General features: G+C 41.5%; 2 protein-coding genes across 2 annotated transcripts; both read left to right on the forward strand.

The window, feature by feature from the left end:
* The first annotated feature begins 561 nt into the window (after positions 1-561).
* Positions 562-12322, forward strand: sema7a (semaphorin 7A). Its single transcript, XM_062390815.1, has 14 exons — positions 562-882; positions 1188-1327; positions 2021-2062; positions 2177-2272; positions 2846-2948; positions 3111-3221; positions 3516-3658; positions 4879-5057; positions 5882-5990; positions 6852-7047; positions 7217-7329; positions 7849-7994; positions 8148-8206; positions 8300-12322. The coding sequence occupies exons 1-14, from the start codon at positions 762-764 to the stop codon at positions 8713-8715; spliced, it is 1974 nt and encodes a 657-aa protein (XP_062246799.1). The 5' UTR covers positions 562-761; the 3' UTR covers positions 8716-12322.
* A 3089-nt stretch (positions 12323-15411) lies between these two features.
* islr2 (immunoglobulin superfamily containing leucine-rich repeat 2) lies at positions 15412-19669 on the forward strand. Its single transcript, XM_062390362.1, has 2 exons — positions 15412-15661; positions 16287-19669. The coding sequence occupies exon 2, from the start codon at positions 16296-16298 to the stop codon at positions 18420-18422; it is 2127 nt and encodes a 708-aa protein (XP_062246346.1). The 5' UTR covers positions 15412-15661; positions 16287-16295; the 3' UTR covers positions 18423-19669.
* Positions 19670-20000: the final 331 nt, after the last annotated feature.

Here is a 20000-nt window from a genome sequence, read left to right on the forward strand (position 1 = left end):
TGTCCAGTTACACAACACACGTGTATCTGGTCACATTTCATCATAGTGCCTGCGTGCAATGCAGTCCCCTATTGTTTATTCCCATCGCATTGATATCAATAAAAGCAGACAAATAAAACTGAAAATACAATTCAACTGCACCAAACTGCAATATTGACTGTGCTTTTGTATTACTTAGTGTGAAACCCTTAAGTGCACACCACTGTGAGTCTAGAACTTTCAGAAATTGTTCGGGCAACTTTAGCCGAAGCAAGTTAAGTTTGTCCTTCCTTCATTTGTCACAAAGATCAAAAGAAAAGATTGTCATTCTGCAACTGCATCTCTCTTATAGACTGATGCTAGTGTTTGAATATGTATATTTTGTGGGGAAAAAATGGGGAAGTTATTCTCAACAGTTTAACATTTGCATCTTAATGAAAGAGGACTTCGGTTTCCTTTATCTCATAAGTTACTCGTGTTAAATTTGTATTATAGTATGTGACCTGTCAAAGTATACAGGACTTTAAGCCCCCTTGACCACGCCTACTCAGCTCTGAACGCTATGAGCACTGCAGGTGGCTCCGCAGTTTTTGGGATCGTTCCATGGAGTGCGGACCGTTATTCTAACGCTAGTGTTATGCGATGTGATTTTAACTTCTTTGGACGATTTATTTTTACTGGACGTTACAGCCGCACATTTATCTGCACGGTAGATCAGGGAAGGAGAGCTCCAGGACGCAGCAGATAGGGGATAATACACGTTCGGGATCTTAAAAGGCAAAATGAGGCGGTTTGTTGTGATATACATTTGGCTCGCGAGGGATTTTCTCCTCGTCCTGAGTGTTGGTTTGAAGGACGCACCGAGACTTGGATCCAAAAACACTCCAAGGCTTCTGAGCAGAGGTAAATTCCCTTCTCACTGATCCATTCAGGCTGCCGTAATATACGCGTAGATGTCAAAATCATTGAGTTGAATAGAAGCTGTTAAGAACAATCAGCTGCAGGGGTCAATCCTCAAATCCTCTCCAAACCCGCCGAGCTAATCAGTTTAGGGTTGACCCATCTCTCCTCTTCCTCGGGGATGAGATCACACTGGGTGTTCTGTTTGGATGTGACACCATGTTGTTGTCATTGACAATGATTAGTCTGCACTAACAGCCTCCCCGCTACTGAAGTATAATGTGACCCTTCATGTGTTTCCCCCTCAGGTATAGTCAAAGGTGGATTTGACTACACAGACCCCCAGCAGCACAGTGTTCTATTTTACCATGAGGAATCTGCGGACATGTATGTGGGAGGCACTGACTTTGTGTTAAAACTAGACATGGATGACCTTAACGTCAAAGAGGTAAAAAAAAAAAAAAAAAAAAACTACTTTAGAACTTTTTGATTTCGTTTTTCTTCTTTTATACACTAATCACACGCTAAGCCATTGGTGAAGTTCAGCTGCTCATGATCAGACAATACTGAGGCAGGTGGCTGCAGCCCATTGTTCACTTTTTCCGTATGAAGCCACCACACAAATAGAGCATTGAGTGCTGGTGGTAAACTGGAAACATTGACATATGATATACTGGAGTTTCCGTAATATGGCCTCTCTTGGTGTATTGATTAGCCTTTATAATAGCTCTGACCGTAAGACACACACACACACATCTTTATTTCACTGATGGATTGGCGTTTCTGGCTGGAGCACTGAGGTCTTCCACTATCAATTTTCTTGAGTGAATTTGGCCCTCAGACCTTAGCTGACCTGAGAAAGATGGATATAGTTTTTTTTTATCTATTATCCAACCTCAAGGTATTTCATACGAGGGACCAAAATGACATAAGATGACATAAATAAATGAATGAATGCAGGAATAAATAATTAGACATATAAATAAATAAATGAATGCACTCAAACTCATCTGTTTGAGTGCAGGATTCTTTAAAGGCTAGGAAGGGATAAGACCTATGTGAAATGTTCATTTTCCATTGGTAATGTCTCCTTCAAAGCTAATACACCTTAATTTGTCCTCTCTTTGATTTCCCCCTGCAGAAATTCCTTCTGAAAACATCAGGCCAACAGCAGTGCAAAGAGGTTGGTAACTAGAGAGTGATGATTTGTGTTATCAGAAATAATTATGGATCTTTTAAATGAAATAAAGAATCAGTTCTGTGATACAAGTTGAAAAGAACAGCCTTTGTGTCGCAGGGCTCCTGTGAAAACGTCATCACGGTTATTGAGATGTTTCAGGACAGCACGTTTGTCTGTGGAACGAATGGACTCAAGCCACAGTGTTGGAAACTTGTAAGTATTTGCACTGGAGTTTCACTTAATGTTATATCTGTCTGTGACGTGTTGTAGACAGTGCAATGTCCATGTCTCTGTTGATTTTAAAGCAGTTCGATTGGTGCTAGATAATTAATGTGGAAGGAAATGCACACCACCTTTTAAAGGAGCCATCCAGGCTTCACATAAGTGGAGTACTGATGTTTTCCTTCTTTATATACAGTTGCTTTAATTATCATCAATACTGCACCACCACAATTTCCGATGGAACTGCTCCGTTTCATCTGCTTCCTCCGGATCAGAAATGGTGCACAAATAAAGATAAAATTAACGCAGAGTTCATACAGAAGGCCCTATCTGTTTAAAACCACAAATACATCTTATATGGGTATCATAACTACCAATAAAACACCATTAAAGTGTGAACCATGGGACCCTTTGAAGCATTGAACCGATGAAGTGGCTGCGACAAACGTCTTTTATAATTTACAGGGTGTTGGGTGGCAGGTGTTGGGTGCTTGGTCATTTTTTCCACCACAGTTGTGCGGAACTAACCATCAAATATCCTGTCAACTATCTGTTGTTCTATAGTTTTCATCAGTGAACAATCAATCTCACGAAATAGTGGAGAGTTATGAGGGAACGGGGATCTCTCCATCTGTGTACACACAAAACTCCCTGTCCCTCACAGTAGGTAGGTACAGTGCAGCTTTGTGCTTCATGTGACTCTTCATGTGATTCTGGCTTATGTAACAATATTAAATCAAGTGTGATAGTTGAGTTGGCAAGTCACATAAATATAATGAATAAGGGAACATTTGTGCTCATTCACACGCGATGTCTCTGCTATTTTTAGACGGGGATCTCTACGCTGCAGCTTCTGTGGATAACGATAGAAGTTCATTACAATTCAGAAGGAAAGCTGGCGGAAGAGCTAATGTCTGGATGTATGACAGCTGGGTCTCAGGTGGGTGAAGTCAGCTTATGATGTTGAATTATGACTATGCTTAAACTTCATTTGGTGTTGCAGTGTGACAGCAAATATAATTTATTTCCTCCCACACACAGGGACAATAATTATATTATTTTGCCTGACGTGGTGCATCTGATTACTTAACGTGGTAGTTTAACCCTCATCTAGACCTTACTGTTGTGTCTGCTGCTTGGAGCAGAGTAATTACCTTGTCATACCAGTCCAAGCATTTGCGTCACTGTACTGTCAACATTACAGCTTGGTAAACATATCCTCCTCTATCCACAGAGCCCACGTTCATCTCTGCCTCCTGGGTGAAGCGAATTGAAGACCCAGACCAAGAGAAGATTTACATCTTTTTCTGGGAAAAGAACTCAGACCATAGCCCAGAGGCTGACCCCTGGATATCTAGGGTCGCCAGAGTTTGCAAGGTACGATGGATGATGAAGTGAAGCTCTTATCTTGCTTGGCTTCTAAGCTGCTTAAATCCTCATTAGTTCAGCTTCAGTAATCAAGCTAATAGTCACCCCAAGTCTTATTCAAGTAACATGAAAGGTCAATACCAGGAGATTGCTTATTAAAATGTGAAAAATGTTAGAAATGAAGATACAGTATTAATGCTCAATGCTTAAATGTGATCACAGATCGAGAAAAATGCATTTGATGTGTACTTTGACTCTTAAGTTCGTCCTATGTTCCATCCATTAACATGGAGAAGGCTTGGTTTTGTGACCCAAACTGGAGGCAACCACCAGGGGGCAATGTAGATGATTTTAGATAAGATTAGATTAGATTTGCTTTTAGTCAAGTTTATTGATCTCTCTGGTGATATCATCAGTATATAACAGGTTTTAGCATTGGAATTATCAATATTCAGTATGAATCTGCACACCTGTAGCTTATAGCACTTTTGTTTGACTGTATGAGAAGGACAAGCACAACACCTGGGGGGCGCTAGCAGGCCAGTAAGACAAAAAATGTATATATATATACATATATTGGCTGATAATTCTGAGAAATAACAAGCTCCATATCGTAATCAACACACTCATCAGATCCTATTTCCTTAGTATGTTACCTGTAGGTGGTAATCAGTTCATATTCTCTGTGTAATGTTTTGCTCTGTCAGCGTGTCTGCTGCGTTTCACAAAGTAACCTGTAATGAATTTGCCAGACAATGGAAATGCCCCTATCTGGCAAACCAGTGATGTTTGCTGTTAATCTTTGCAGGGACAATGTTTAAGGTCAGCCAGTATTTCAGGTTTATCAGCAGACTGTGTTTTGTGGATATGCTCATATCAGTGGCTGACATGGAAAATATGTGGAACTTGCAGGAGATAAATTATTTGCCTGCGCAGTGCTGTAAAACAAAGGGGAATGGAAATAGTGTGGGTATAGTCTTGTGGATACAATGCCAGGCTGTGTTTGCACATAATCAAGCCATTAAACCAGAATGATGTAGGAGTACCGGCGTACATTTGTGTGTTGCCTGGTGGTCTCATCTCCTCCTCTTGTAATTTGACATCTGTGCAAAACAAGACTTGGCCTAAAAGCAGATGTTCATACCATATCATATCACCAGTTGACATATTTCAGTTTGCAAGTGAAAGGAAATCTTCCCTGCTGTAATGTATCTCTACTCTTCATGCAGGTGGATGAAGGTGGATCAAAAAGATTCTTCCAGAACATGTGGACATCTTTCCTGAAGGCCCGTCTCGTCTGTGGGTTTCCAGAGGAGTCTCTGTATTTCAACCGTCTCCTTGACATTTTTGTGATTCACGCTGACGACTGGCGCAACACAAGAGTCTACGCGCTTTTCTCAAGCAGCTGGTTCGACACTTTCCCTTCCTTCATTATTGCAGCCATGGCAGTAACATAAGTAACCCTTGAACACACCAGGGCGCTCCCTTCAAACTGAAAGCTCAGCATTTTGGTAAAAGCAAGTTCAATTTGGGCGGAGGTTTTTTTTAACTACACTGTGTAGTCTAGCGATAGTTCAGAACATTTATTATGAATAACAAATGCAAGAACAGTAGGTTTTCTACCAATTCAGTTCGATGAGAAGAGGAAACAAAAATGGATGTGCTCCTGAGGTCAGATGTTAATATTGCTGTTAATGACCCACAAAAACAATTAGTGATTATTTCACTAATTGTTAACCTCATAATGGGAGATGCACACTTTTTCATGATTGTAGTTGTTGTACTTGATTGTTTGCTTAAAGGGATACTTCTATAAATGTATTGCGCTTATATATAGGCAGGTTGACTGCTTTTGATTTGTAGTCTCCAAGCCCAAGCAGATGTTATGGTCAGGGTTGTCTGATCAGATTGGACAAGGGCCACCAGAGCAACAGAAGTGTGTTCACATGCTAGTCATTAGTGGGGTATGCTTCCCTGAATTAAAGCCAGAACAGTTATTTGTTCCCTGGCCAAGGGAGTGGACCTTATAACACTTGATCATGCCTCTGAAAACTGGCAGGACATCTATGTTGGAGGGTGAAACTATGTCAGATACTCAAATTTTGATAGATGAGGATGAGTCCGGTATGTTCCATAAAAGTTATTCGCTCTTCTCTGACCTTTAAAAGAAAAAATCAGAACTGAAATATTCTGCTTATAATGGTAACCCTCACTTGTATTTTGAACATGCAGGAACTCAACAGCAGTTTGCATCTACTCCATGGAAAAGATTGAAGAAATATTTGAGAACTCAACTTTCAAAGGCTACGACAAAGATATTCCCAAACCACGGCCGGGAACAGTAAGGATTTGTTTTTTTGTTATGTTGCTGTGCAGTCAAAGAGTGTTTTTTTCTTTTGTTTTGGCTTTAATGTGGGCAGTCTATGTGTCTGAGTGGGCTTGTAAGCTACAGAAAACAGGAATGTTACATAAAGGGGTGGAGACGTGGAAAATGTGTCATCCTTTCGTCTCCACATCAATTGTGGTTCAGTGTTTTCATCTCTTGTTTTTGGAAATATTTTTACATTAAGTCTATTTGAGTTCAGCCCTGTAACTAAGGAACTAAATGGGCCCATAAAAGATTTAAGGATGTAAAGTATTACTGACTCAATGATTACACATACTTGCACGGTGGACTATGTGGAGAGGCGGTGGACTAGTGGCAGAAAGTTGGACTGTGGGCAGAAAATCCGACGGTGGTCTCTGGTTCGAATCCACGGAGTGACAACAAAAACAACATACCTGGATGGACAACACCTGGACAACACCTGGATCTTTTCCACACTGTTAAAGTGCCTACCACACCCCACTGTCTAAGCGCCCCTGAGCAAGGCACCTTACTCCCCTAACACCTGCTCCCCGGGGCGCCATGCATGGCTGCCCACTGCTCTGTGTGTCCTCCTGTGTACACAAGATGGGTCATAGCAGAAAACAAATTTCCCCCCTTGCATGTCGTGTGTGTGCAACATATGTTCCACCTTTCAGTTTAAAGTTCAAGTAAATGTTTATCTCTAGTTTGCCTTCAAACGTGAGATGCCTTCACTATTGTATACATGAAGACGTTCGAACAGCTTGACTTGAGCTTCCTGGTTTATATTCCCATGTCTTACTATGTACAGGCTATTTTGAAACTGATAAATATTTGTGCCCATGTATCTTTCAGTGTGTGAAAAACAGCAAGAGTCTGCCGCTGCCCACAGTCAAAATGGTGAAGGACTACCCGGAGATGACTGACTGGGTTCACTCTGTGCAATACACAGCTCCATTTTATATCAGCAGAAACAACTATACCAAGCTGGCAGTGGACCAAGTTCAAGCCGTGGACGGGCACAAGTATAACGTCCTGCTTTTAGCCACGGGTAAGCTGTTGTATACGGAGATAATCTACAATGCTTTGAATCCGGTTCCTCCACATTGACCCGACTATCATTGTTCATAACCTCTGCTAGAAACAATGGTCTAATAATACGAAGTAGCACTCCCAAAATAACGACATGTCCAACTTCTGTTTGTGTGCTGCTCCAACAGACTCCGGAAAGGTCCACAAAATCCTTGAGGCTGGATCTGAAGCTTTTATCATCTCAGAAACACAACTCTCCAACAGTTCAACTGTACAATCAATGAAACTTGACTCCAAGAAGGTACAGCTCATTTACAAAGTCACCTTGAAATGCCCCACGATGCATGGTTGTCAGTAGGGTTTTTGTTTTTTTATATTAACGACAGCTCAATTGAATGTATCGTGTGCAACGTAGCTTGTAGTAATGTGCATCTGTCAAGTTATTCTTCTGGTGTGACGGCTGGCCACTCTACTATTTCTGTTCAGCCTTTAGGCTCTCGTCTGTCTTCAAAAAATCCTCTGTAGGCTACTTTGTCTGGCAACAAATTACAGAGAGACAAAGTAACAACAGCTTAGTGAACATGAAGGTGCATATAACCCAAGAGTCAGCCGGTGGAGACCAAAAACCGAGCAAAAAGAAAGCAACATACTGTACCCTGGACTTACATTGCAAAGTCAAATTAATGCTAATGTTGCCCCAAAGGTGCTAGATGGTTAAAAAGGCAAAGAAATGTGGCCTTTATTGCACTTCACTCGATTGAACAAAAAGATATTAATGCAGGCTTAAAGGGAAATAATGAATCTGTCTTTTTTTGCTCAGAAAAAGTTAGTCGTGGGGTTTTCAGAGAAAGTCTCCATCATGGACCTGCAGAGGTGTCAGCGGTACAACAACTCCTGTGCTGAATGTGTTTTGGCCCGGGACCCTTACTGTGCCTGGACTCAGTTTGGATGCAACGCGACTGTTCAGTAAGTCAGGACAAGGTTCTTAACAAGACTCATTAGACTAGATAGGGAGACAAACATTTTACAGTATAAAATTGATCATCAGGGCAAGAACAAAGCTACTTGCTAAATGTTTGTCTGATAAAAATGCATTGTGTGTTTTGTATTTGTTCACAGTGGAGGCATTCAGAATATCATGAACGGGCAAATAAATGTGTGCTCTGAATCCTTAGAAGGTAACGATGACGATCTTGTATTCATTCTTAAGTGTTGCATAAAAAAGAAAAATTAAGTTTACATCTATATTTTATGTTTTTTCATTCTTTTAGAACCGAAGACAGCAAACCGGACCAAACGGGATATAGTTTCGTCAACGGAGAATTCGATAGCCGTTCATTCAGTTCCCCTGGGTGTCCCCTTCTACCTGTCGTGCCCCATAGACTCTTACCACGCTGTCTACACCTGGGAGCACAGAGACCAGAGAAGCCCGTGTCTGCAGATGCAGTCTAACTGCCTGCACCTCATTCCTGCCATGGCACAAGAGAACTACGGCGACTATGAGTGTGTTTCCAAAGAGAAAGACTACAGAAAAGTGGTGATAAAATATCAGCTTACGGAGCAACTGATCGCAGACACAAAGACAAAGATGGGGAGCGACAGCTCTCATGACATAAATGATGCATCAGCTGCTGTGTCACAGACAGTACTTATCATTCTAGCACTGGCTGTAGAAATGTTGCACTAATTACTTTTTATTCTATCAGCAATAATTCCCAGGCTTTGGGTCTCTGCAGGAGAGAGACCGGCCAGGATGCAGGCGGCGCTAAAGGAATTGTGCAGTAACGTCAACAAAGCTCAACGAGGAACACTCCCGCTGTGAACCTCAAACCTTCTTAATGCAACGGCTCACATAGTAGATGTGCTTGGCAGAAAAGTTACTGTAGGTTGGTTAAGTGGAGTTTCTTTAAGAGAAACCAGAACAGGAACAGGATGGCGTGATTGAGGGAGAAAGCAAAACACATATTGGCAGCAAGATGCCGCTTTGTTCTGAGGTGCCCTAATGGTGTCTGATGGAATGTCTTTTAAGTGTGACACCCAAACCCAGCACAAAAGTAAAATGCTGAGATCACGAGTGAATAAGCTCCCAGTCACACGGCCGCAGATAATATGCAGTGATTGGGTTTGGTGTTTTTCTAAGTACAGCACATATAGAGGCCTGCCTCTCCTTCTCTGCTTCATTAGAGCTAAGGAAAATGTCATGTTGCTGTGTGAATATCCTCTGTGGCCCCTTTAGGGAAGTAAATGGTAAATAGTCTGTATTTATATAAAGCTTTTCTAATCTTGATGACCACTCAAAGCGCTATACAGAACATATTTCCCTTGACCAACTCACACTGTGCATCTATGGGCAGCCCTTTCTCTATGGGAAGGGCGCAACCTCCAGGGGGAATTTTAGTTTTAGTATCTTGCCCAAGGACACTTCGGCATGTGGAAAGCTGGGAACCAACTGCATAATTTCTGGTTAAATAACAACGCTTTCTACCCGATGAGCCACAGCGGCTCTAGCTCCTCCCTACTATCCAGAAAGGAAGCTAAAATATATCCCGGTAACGCTTTTAGAGCTGTAGAGATGAAGGAAGGGAAATGAATCATGAAGGTCCCGTCGATACATTTGCTTGAGCATTCGTGAGTCAGTCACAGCTGTCAATCACAATGTTTTTATAGCATCGAATAACTAATTAAGAACAAACTTACTGGAAAATGATCACTTGAGTTAATGACTGCATAAAATGACCGGCTCAATTTGCGATAATGGTCCATTTGCCATCCACTAACATGGAGGAGGAAACATTTATGACAGCAGCCAACCACCAGGTGGTGATCAGTTCACTTTGGCTTTACTTCACGGGCGCCGTCATCTCGTCCATCATCATACAGTTTATGGCTTTAACAGTCAGTGTCAGCGAGCTGCTTGAAAAATGTACAACTCCTTCTGGAAGGCACATCAACTTTGGCCAAAACATGTTCTATTAAAATACAGAAACAGGGATCAACATTAAGATTTAGATTAAGATTAAGATGCATTTATTAGTCCCAAACACATGGTGAGAGCGACGTTAATATTATTTAATATTTATCAAGGCAATGCAATGAGGTGAGCAGTGGTGTGACTTATTTTGTTTCAATTCAACTTATCATTGGTAAGAAGAATTACGTTTGACCTTTTCTGCAATGGTCTCACTTTAGTGTGTAGAATTTAGTGACATCTAGTGGTGGAGTTGCATGTTGCAGCTGAATACCCCTCACCTCACCCACCACTTCCAAACATGGAGGATAACCTGTGGCAGCCTTCAGTTGTCATAAAACTCAAAAGGTTATTAGTCTGTCCAGTTTGGAGGACTGTAAAAAACATGGCGGCCTCCATAGAGAGGACTCACTCCTGATGTAAATATAAAGGATTTAAATATAAAGGGCCCATTATAGAGAAAATAAACAATTTAAAAGTGAAACACACTAGAGAAAACATCTCTAAGATTATTTTTATATTAAATTCTGCCAATAATTCCCTTTCACCTAAATATTACACACTGGATGTTTAATGCGAGACTCTTTAATAACTACTAAGCTTGATATTTATTATGTACATATTAGTTAAATTTTATCATATATTTTATTACTAAATCTTGTTTCATATCAGATATATTATAAGCAATGTCTCTTCCCTACAATTGTTCAATAATGATTGCTTGAAAATGTATGTAAACTTTACTGATGTGCTGATTATTAAATCTAAAAAGAAATTAGACCTGAAAAATCACAACATTCTTATCTTTTCTTCCTTACTCGTCATAGCTCCACTTGTACATAGTTTAGAGAGAGCAACTGATTCTTTCTTTAGTATGTCATACCTTCACCAGACCTAACACCCTAAAGTAAACCATGAGTGGTTTAATCAGGGGAATGATAACACTGTAATTACAGTAATCTATCTTCCTGGATCTAAAGTCTCAACCCTGCTCAGGTCGAGGTAGGACATCTTGTTCCTGCACTCCAGATCCACCCGGGTGGAAATCCTGCAGATTCTTGTCAGATTTTTCTATCTGATTAACTAATTGTGACGCTTTATGAGAACTTCTCATGTTTATATTTGTTAATCACTGAATCCAGGCGGAGGATCCACACAGCAACTCATACTTTCAGATATTTAACATTCTAGTTAATTTACTAAGAATGTCATGAACAGGATAAAAATAATGGAACACAATCATCTGGGCGTGTTCCTTCACTGTTTTATGACCAAACCCTGACCTCACTTTATTATGTTGGTTAGTGTAAATATCGCATCCACCCATATTTTCCTTCTGTAATGCATGACTTCACATGTTAGACAGACAGCTAAATATGTTTACCTACCACAGGCTACGCCCAACACCACCGATCTTGCAAGTTGTTTTTGTCCCGGCTGAGAAAGAGGTGGCTCTGCATGCTGTGTAGCTGTTCCTTTTTTAGTTATCTGTTTGTGTTGTCAGCCTCAGGTCACTTTAACGAAGGTCATGACATCTCAGGCTTAAGCACGAGCTTACGCGACACCTGACCCGATACCTGTGGTTAAGTGTCTACGCGGCCTGTACTTCAGACAGGGATTTCCAACATGTTGTTGTTGTTTTTTAGACGCCATAAATGTGTCTGCGGTAGGTGTTGTCTCATGAGTCACCCTGACTAATCACCTCCAGACCCTCTCTGCTCTGGATGCTGGGTAACATGGTATCATGGCAACCTTTGGCTTCATACGGTAGCTAAGCATCACTGATTGGATTTTCAGGAGGTCTATTTTCAAATACTTGCGTATCTCTTTACTCTCAACAGGCCTGGGTGTGGCTGGTACTGAGCTGTTAGTCTAATCTGTGAGATATTCAAACCTTGAGCTTCTGGTCTCTGATATCAGTGCAAAGAAAACTTTGACCCCCAACGAGGAGCATAGTTTACAGATCCAGGTTTTCCTGTTGTGCTTCTATGAGGGGGAAAATCTAGAGGAAGGTTTTCGAGATTAATATAATCACCTAACGAAAACAAATTTTCTTCCAGGTCATGATTTTAACAGCTGGAACACACCCAGTCTATTACAAACACTGCAACTGTAAAAAGCACAGCTCAACACAGGAAACTCCCATTATCTCAAATATGTGTGTAAACAAGTGACTGCCAAATGTGTTGGTTGTACACAGTAAGTACATTTACCTCATTGCACTTTAGTACGTGTTTCATGTATCTGTACTTTACTGTACTCTAGTAGATTTATTTGGAGGTACTTTTAATTCTTACTTCACTACATATATCAGCAAACATCTGTACTTTCTACTGCATTACATTTTTGCAAAGCATTGTTTTACAAGTCCTTTTTTTATATATTTTTTAGTTAAATTTAGAATTGATTCATGGATGCAGTGTACATAATGATATAGTACACTGATGCATATGGGAGGATGCAACACTCAACAATTACTTTTACTTTAATATATTTAAAATAAGTATGCACTTACTTTTACTTGAGTAGAAACGTTAATATGATACTTTGATTATACTATAATACATTTTTTAAATCTATTTGTATATAAACTTCAGTGAAAGGTTTTAGTACTTTCTATTCCGGCTAGTTACACAAAAATGATAAAAAAAATGTCGTCTGTAGTTACTGCGTTCTATCAGCAGAGGTCACTGCTGTCCAGACCGACATGTTTACAAACATAACTAGGGCAACCTAAACCCCAACCACGAGCTCTTCAGTCAGTACTGAAGCGATGTATTCTGATCAGAGTAGAGACGACACTGTAAAGGAACTTCTACTTTATCTGAAGTGTCAACCCTTACAATAATATTGATATTTATATGGATGATTTTATGATGCTGTCTGCAACTGTAGTTTCTGACAGCAGAGGGCACTGTCGTTTCACAGGACTGAAATATTGACAACCACAATCTTTAACCATTTTTCAAAGTCTGAGGCCTCAGCAGTTTGAGTTAATTGTGTATCTCAATTATGTCGATGGTTTGGGGGGGATCTTTTGATAGATGCTGCTGAGATTATAATTACTGCTGTGTATGAGTTAGAATACAATGGAAGATGCTTCAAAAGGTTGTGCACTTCTATTGTGTGTCGTTTCTAGGTATCAGAACAGAAACACCACTATTATGATCCATAATGCAACATTTTTTATATAATTACTCACACTCAGATGATATAATTATTCCCCCCAAAAAACAGTGAACTGTTGAACTTTAAACTTTGAAAGTTGGATGAACAGTTCAACTCATTAATTACAGACACTGTCTGCTGAACAACATATGATCAAGTGGCTAATCCAAGCCCCAAGGTTGCCCAAGCAGGATTTAATCTACCCCACTGCCTCAGCACCTCCAGTACCAATGACTACTGTTGATGTTTCAACATTTTCAAACCTAATCAAACTCTAAAGTACCTGATATCCATTTTATTAGTAGCGCTTGTGGTTCTCTCACAGATACAGAGGGAATTAATTAAACGTCTAATATTAGCTAGTCAGCCCCTTAACAGAATACTGAGCTTTTGTTTGACTACATTAAATATTAATGCATTTGAAGTAGTAGCATGGCATATCAAGCGAGACAGTAGGCAGACAAGCAGGCAAACAAGCATACTAAAAGTCCAAACTAAAAAAACTACAGAAAACAAAAAGAACAAACCAGAGGAAGCTCCGGGGATATTAACAGACGACCTGACAGAGGAGAGAGCAGAGCATGGAGACTTCACACTGAAGGAGGCAGTGATATGTGAACTCAGCGGGACACATTTGAGGAGGTGCAGACAAACACAGGAGCAGGAAACCAGACCAAGACAATAAGTAAAGTAAGAAACACACATACAAGGAAAGAAGCTTCAAAGAAAAAACGTTAAAAAAACGAGAAGCATAAAGTTCGAACCATTTATCAAAATTTCAACAATTAGAAGTTCACAAGAAGTTCTAAAAAGTCCCCTGAGTCTAGTTAAGTCTAGTTGAAGCCCTGAACACACACATTTTGTCCAGTAAATCTATGAATGCAGCGAATATAAAGCTTAGTCACATCATCACATTATTTCATATTTAGAAGAAACTGTTACTCTGGAACACATTTGATTTGCCTCACTTAGAGTCACACATCTCATATTAACTTTCAAATATAGCATGAAATACATTTTCACACGGTATGAGGTCTGCGACTTTGGTTTTCCATCCTTTTAGGCACATTTGGAAAAAAATACTGTTTAATTTCCAGCAAACAAAAACTGTTTTCCTGCACATTTCAGATTCTGGTTCCTCTTTAATTGTCCCTTTCCTGTGTTATAGCAAACATGGAAGTGAAACTCCATACTCCACAGGTCAGGGAGAAGGGTTCACACTTAAAAACAACACAAGAAACGTTGAAAACATAAAAATCGGGGTGCGTTAAAACATAGCCGGCATCCGACTATATCGTTTTCAGACTTGAAGATTTATGAACATATCCTTGACTCATTAAACAGACCTTTTAAGTTGCAGGCAATGCCAAAATATTATGGTTGTTCCTTAGAATCTTAAATTCTTTGCCTTATAGAGCTTATTATTCATTAGCCAAGTGGTGTTCAGTTTGAATTGCATGACAGAGAGAGAGAGCAATACTGTGGTTCACCAGACGATGGAAACATTTCAGCAGGAAACGTCTAACAATAATGACTCAAATACTTAGGGAACTCTAATGACTAATGATAGTGATTTAAATAATTAATAGACATGAATCATGGGCGATGCTTCGAAATCAAAACTTAAAAACGATCAAGTTGATTAATCACAAAATAACTACAGAGAGGGAGCACAGTGAAGTTCGGGTTCAAATGATTAGGAATAACACATTTTGTTTTTGAATTAAAACGATTTAAGCTATAAATCTATTTGGGTTTTACATATTACCGATTAATTCTGAAATGCATTCAAATGATAAGAATCTGTTGCGTAATAGCTGTGCTCTTTAGATTCTTAATTCAGCCTCAATTTGTTTGTTCCGTGAAATAGTTATTCTAATAAAACAATGCTGCAGAGCTCCGTTGATTTACGCACTCGAGCTGTACAACTTAACTGTTGGAATCATGCGTTTGGAAACTCTCGGCCTGCCTCTGTAGTTAAAGACAATAGGCAGCAGGAATGAGGTCAAAGATTACAGGCTCGGGTCCGGGCCATAAATTAAACATGCGCATCCTGAATTATGAATTGTCTTTGCGGCTGCAGAGCCGGAGCTTCTGTATCTTTAATATTGAGGAGGGAGAGGGAAATGGAGAGCGGAAGAGAGAGAGAGAGAGAGAGATAGAGAGAGAGAGAAAAAGAGAGATGGGTGAGGCTGCGCGTTCCCGATTGCTTTTCTGCGCTCCGTGGCTGCGTGGACGCGCAGTGGCGACCACACTCGCTGGAGAGGGGAGGAAGAAAAAAAAAAGCGCACGACGGACTGGAAGCAGCGACTCACTGGGAAAAAAGATGTGCCCTCCACCGCCCTTCAGCAGCGCTGCCCAGGTCCGCAGGAGTCATGTGAAGGGATCCACCACATAGGAGGACGAGGACTTTACATCATTAAACTTATTTCAGAGGAGCGTAAAAACTCAGAGGGTGATTTATAAGACGTTTGGTTTGAAGTTCACATAAGACAAGGTAAGAGGAGTCAGCGCGTAATGGGGCGGTTACTCCTTAGAATAAAAAATAATAACAACGATCAGGAGCTGGATCTAAGCTGTGGGACAGTTGTAATTAAAAAAAATCGCACGAGGCCAACTGAGCATAAAGTGTTGATATTTAACTCTTGTTTGGATTAAAGTGTGTTTAAATCAAAGGCTTGGATACCACACACACACTCAGTGTGTCTGCACCGGACTCAGAGCAGGAGAGACCACATGCTGCAAATGTGATACTCACCATATGTGCATGCATGTACCTTGTAAAGTGCACGCTAAGTCCTCAGCTAAACCGGTCCATGTTTTTTTTTTGTGGTGTTATTTGGAGAACTGAAACTTAGCATGTGATGCTTTTTGATTGTGTGGCAGCAGCAGCAGGGGATTTGTTCATCTTGTGTTGTTGTTTTCAGCTTCTTTGATTTGTAATGTAATTCTATGCCTTGTGATGCCTCTTAAGTATCCCACTACCACTAAAACACATTTGTGTTGATATGAGATAAAAGCTTCCATGTAACATTTCCGCTGCCGAAGCCCATAATGGACATAATGGATGTTCATGTGGATATTGTTTTGTTTGTCTAATGTCTGGTAATTGATTCTTGCAGGTGCAGAAAATGGCGAGAAGGCTCCTGCAGCTCGTCGCCTTGTGGACTGTCATGATTGGAGTTGTGCAGTGCTGCCCGGAGCTCTGCAGCTGCCAAGACAAATCTGCCCACCAGTTTGCAGACTGTGCGTACAAGGACCTGCTGGAGGTACCTCTGGGTCTCCCCTCCAACGTGACCACCGTGAGCCTTTCCGCCAACAAGATGAAGTTACTGAAAAGCAAAAGCTTCGTAAACATCCCCCAGGTCACCTCCCTCTGGCTGGCCCACAATGAGATTGTGACCATAGAGACGGGAACCTTGGCCCCCCTCATCCAGCTCCGCAACCTGGACATCAGTTACAACAAAATTGTGAACTTTCCATGGGAGGATCTGCACAACCTCACTGCCCTGCAGCTCCTGAAAATGAACAACAATGAAATGGTGAACCTGCCGAAGGATGCCTTCTCCACGCTCAAAGAACTGAGGTCCCTGCGAATCAACAACAACAAGTTTACCACCATTGTGCAGGGAACCTTCACTGCTCTCACCGCCATGTCCCACCTTCAGATCTTCAACAACCCTTTCACGTGCTCCTGCCGCCTGGAATGGCTCAGGGACTGGATCTCAACAACCAAAATCTCTGTTCCTGATCCAAATTCAATTCTGTGTGACGCCCCCGAACACATGAAGGGTGCAATGGTTACAAACATCCCTAAACTGGACTGTAGGGCCCCAACTGTCGCTATAACCTACCAGCCCAACATTGAGAGCACAGAGCTTCATGAGGGTTACCTGGTCATCTTAAACTGTGAGTCCAAAGGAAGTCCCAAACCACAACTCACTTGGGAGGTGATAGCAGGAAATCAAAATTATCTCTTCCCCCTTCCTTCCACTGTAGAAATAAATGATGCGCCAGTTAATGATAAAACCACCAATAATCGATTCCTCGTCTTTAGAAATGGCACTCTCATCATCCCTCGTTTGAGTAAAAAGGAGGAAGGAAACTACAGCTGCTCTGCGGTGAATGACCTGGGCAGAGCAGAGAGCAGTGTTCGAGTGGTTGTGGCAGGAACCACGAAACATCCCATTAACTCAATACCTGACCCTAAAATGGACAAATTCAAACCATCTGGTAAAAAACCCACAGACTCAAATCCCTCCAAAAACAAAGTGATCAACTGGACCAAGCCTGATGAGAAGACAAAGACTGAGCAAGGTTCTTCGGACAAAACAGACGACACGGCGCAGGTTGGTGGCGTCCCGAAGGACCCCACCTTTGCGAGCAAGTGCGGCGTGAGAGATAGCAGCGAACACATCTCCAACCACGCCTTCAACCTGAGCCTGGACGACCTGAAGCAGTACACCTTTGATTTTGGTGTTATTGCGTTAGAGGTGTCGGAGACGGAGGCCAAGGTGCAGCTGAATCCGCTGCAGCTTCCCAAATCCAACCTTCATCTGAGTCAAAGTGAAAAAGAGGAAACAGTGAATAAAGAGCCGATAGGTTTGTACCAGAGCTCGTCCAGTCAATCCACCCTGGACATGCTCTACCTCTGCATTAACACAGGATATGGACACTCCATTGTTCAGTGGTCCAACATAGAGGAGGGGGTTAATGCCTACCACTTCCATGGTTTAAAGCCTGGCACCAATTACACACTTTGTCTCACCTATGGGGGGCAGGACTGCCAAGTCCAAGTTGTCTTCACAACCAGGAAGAAGATCCCCTCCCTCCTCATCATCGTTGTTGTCAGCATTTTCCTTCTGGGTCTGGCCACTGTTCCTTTACTGGGGGCCACCTGCTGCCACCTGCTCTACAAATACCAAGGGAAGACCTACAGGCTGATCATGAAGGCGCAAAACCCGGATCAGATGGAGAAACAAATGGCCGGAGATTTTGATCGCAGGGCGTCTTTAGTGGAGTCCGAGAAAACCTTCGACCCCAGCGAGGGGGATGGAGAGGCCGAGGGGGAGGAAGGGGACGGAGAGGGTGAGGCGGAGGGGAGCGTGGTGACCGAGTCCATCCCCGGGTCCTCGTCCAAAACCAACCAGGAGGAGTTCGAGATGGGGTCTGAGTACAGTGACAAGTTGCCGCTGGGCGCGGAGGCGGTCAACATCTCGGAGGAGATCAACGGCAACTACAAGCAGCCGAGCCGCTGAGCCGCGGATCTGTGCGGCTCCAATGTATAATATTTTGCTTTGAAATAGCCTACATCTAAGCAGGTAACTCACCCACCATTACCACACGTGAAAAACGCCTGATGAAAGAGGTGGAACTTATAATTCTGCCTCTCTCTTTTTCTTTATACCTCAGAACCTCCGCCAATCACCGAGATCGTGAATTGATTCATGTGACATTTGTAGTCTACTGTAAGGTTAAAACGAGCAACACGCGTTTACAATGCAAGCACAAATCCGTCGTTTATTACCGAGACCTCAAAAGCGACAGGACAGCCACGAAGTGTTTGTTCCCTTTACGCAGGACGAGCAGCAGCGGGCAGCGGCTCACAGTGCGCAAGCGGCGAGGCGCGGAGAGCTGTGCGTAATGTCAAGGCAAAAAATTACATTTATACAAATATGCTCACAGTTTGTAAGATCACAAAAAGCAACAAAGGAAAAAAAACGTGCCATATTTTAAAGCCATTCCTAATAAAGTGACATCAGGGAAAATGTGCTCTTTCTGTGCAAAGCGGTGGATGAATTTTTTCTTATTGGGAAACATTTCTCACACATCCTCTCAGGTGTCGGTGCTCCGACTCCACTTCGATCGTCCAACGTAGCAACAGATTTGGATGATCATGAAGACGATGGTAGTGATGATGAATATATTTGAAGCTTTATTACAGACGGAGAAATTTTCATTCGGCGTAATTGCGCACGGCAGCACCCTGAGCGCTGTCCTGTGATTTCAAAAAGGGACATTTCACTTTCTGGTGCGTTGTGCTTGACGGGATATTCCCGGGTTATTTACCAACAACCTGTTGTTTCACGTAACGTTTTCTGCTTTAAAAACCAAACGATTTCGACCTCTTTAATCGACGGGTGCTTTCTATGATATAGCCAATAGCCTCCTCTCGCTTTTTTCCGAATGAACGTGTCCATGGCATGTCACACGTAATTTCCTTGTGTGGTTTCTTAGTGTAGTCTATAGAGGACTGTAGATGTTGCTGTCAACATGTGATGTAAAGCCATGTAAAATGAAATTTACTCTGATGGTTTTTTTTACGACGGTAAGTCTAAATGGAGGACGCGTGTGTGTGCGTCACGACGGCTTCAAGTGTCTTGTAATTTCAATGCATAGTGAGTTTTTTTGTGAACTATGTTGTAAAAACAGAAATCCCCGTGACCTTTTGAGAGTTTTTGATATCATTTTATGTACGTGAAATTAATAAAACAGATGAAAACTATGCAGGACATTTTCTGGATCTGTCATTGACTCAAGAAGAAAAAAGCCACAGCGGAAATTGTTTAAAAAAATCGTTATTTCCTAAATTAATCTAAAAAACATACGCTATCCAAATACGACGATTTTATAGTGTTGATATTGATTCAGATAAGGCTTAAAAAAAAGTGGTGTAGTCGCCAATTTCTGATGCATTTCTTTTTGTGCTTCTTATTATGGGGAACATTTTAATTTCATAATTTCTAATAAGAGAATAAAGCTCCACTGGGACACCGCACTGCAGTATTTAGATGTGTTTATGCAGAAGGCGAAGAAAAAGCACTGCTGTGATAAAT

Source organism: Platichthys flesus, chromosome 6, assembly GCF_949316205.1.
Source record: "Platichthys flesus chromosome 6, fPlaFle2.1, whole genome shotgun sequence".
Lineage (NCBI taxonomy): Eukaryota > Metazoa > Chordata > Actinopteri > Pleuronectiformes > Pleuronectidae > Platichthys > Platichthys flesus.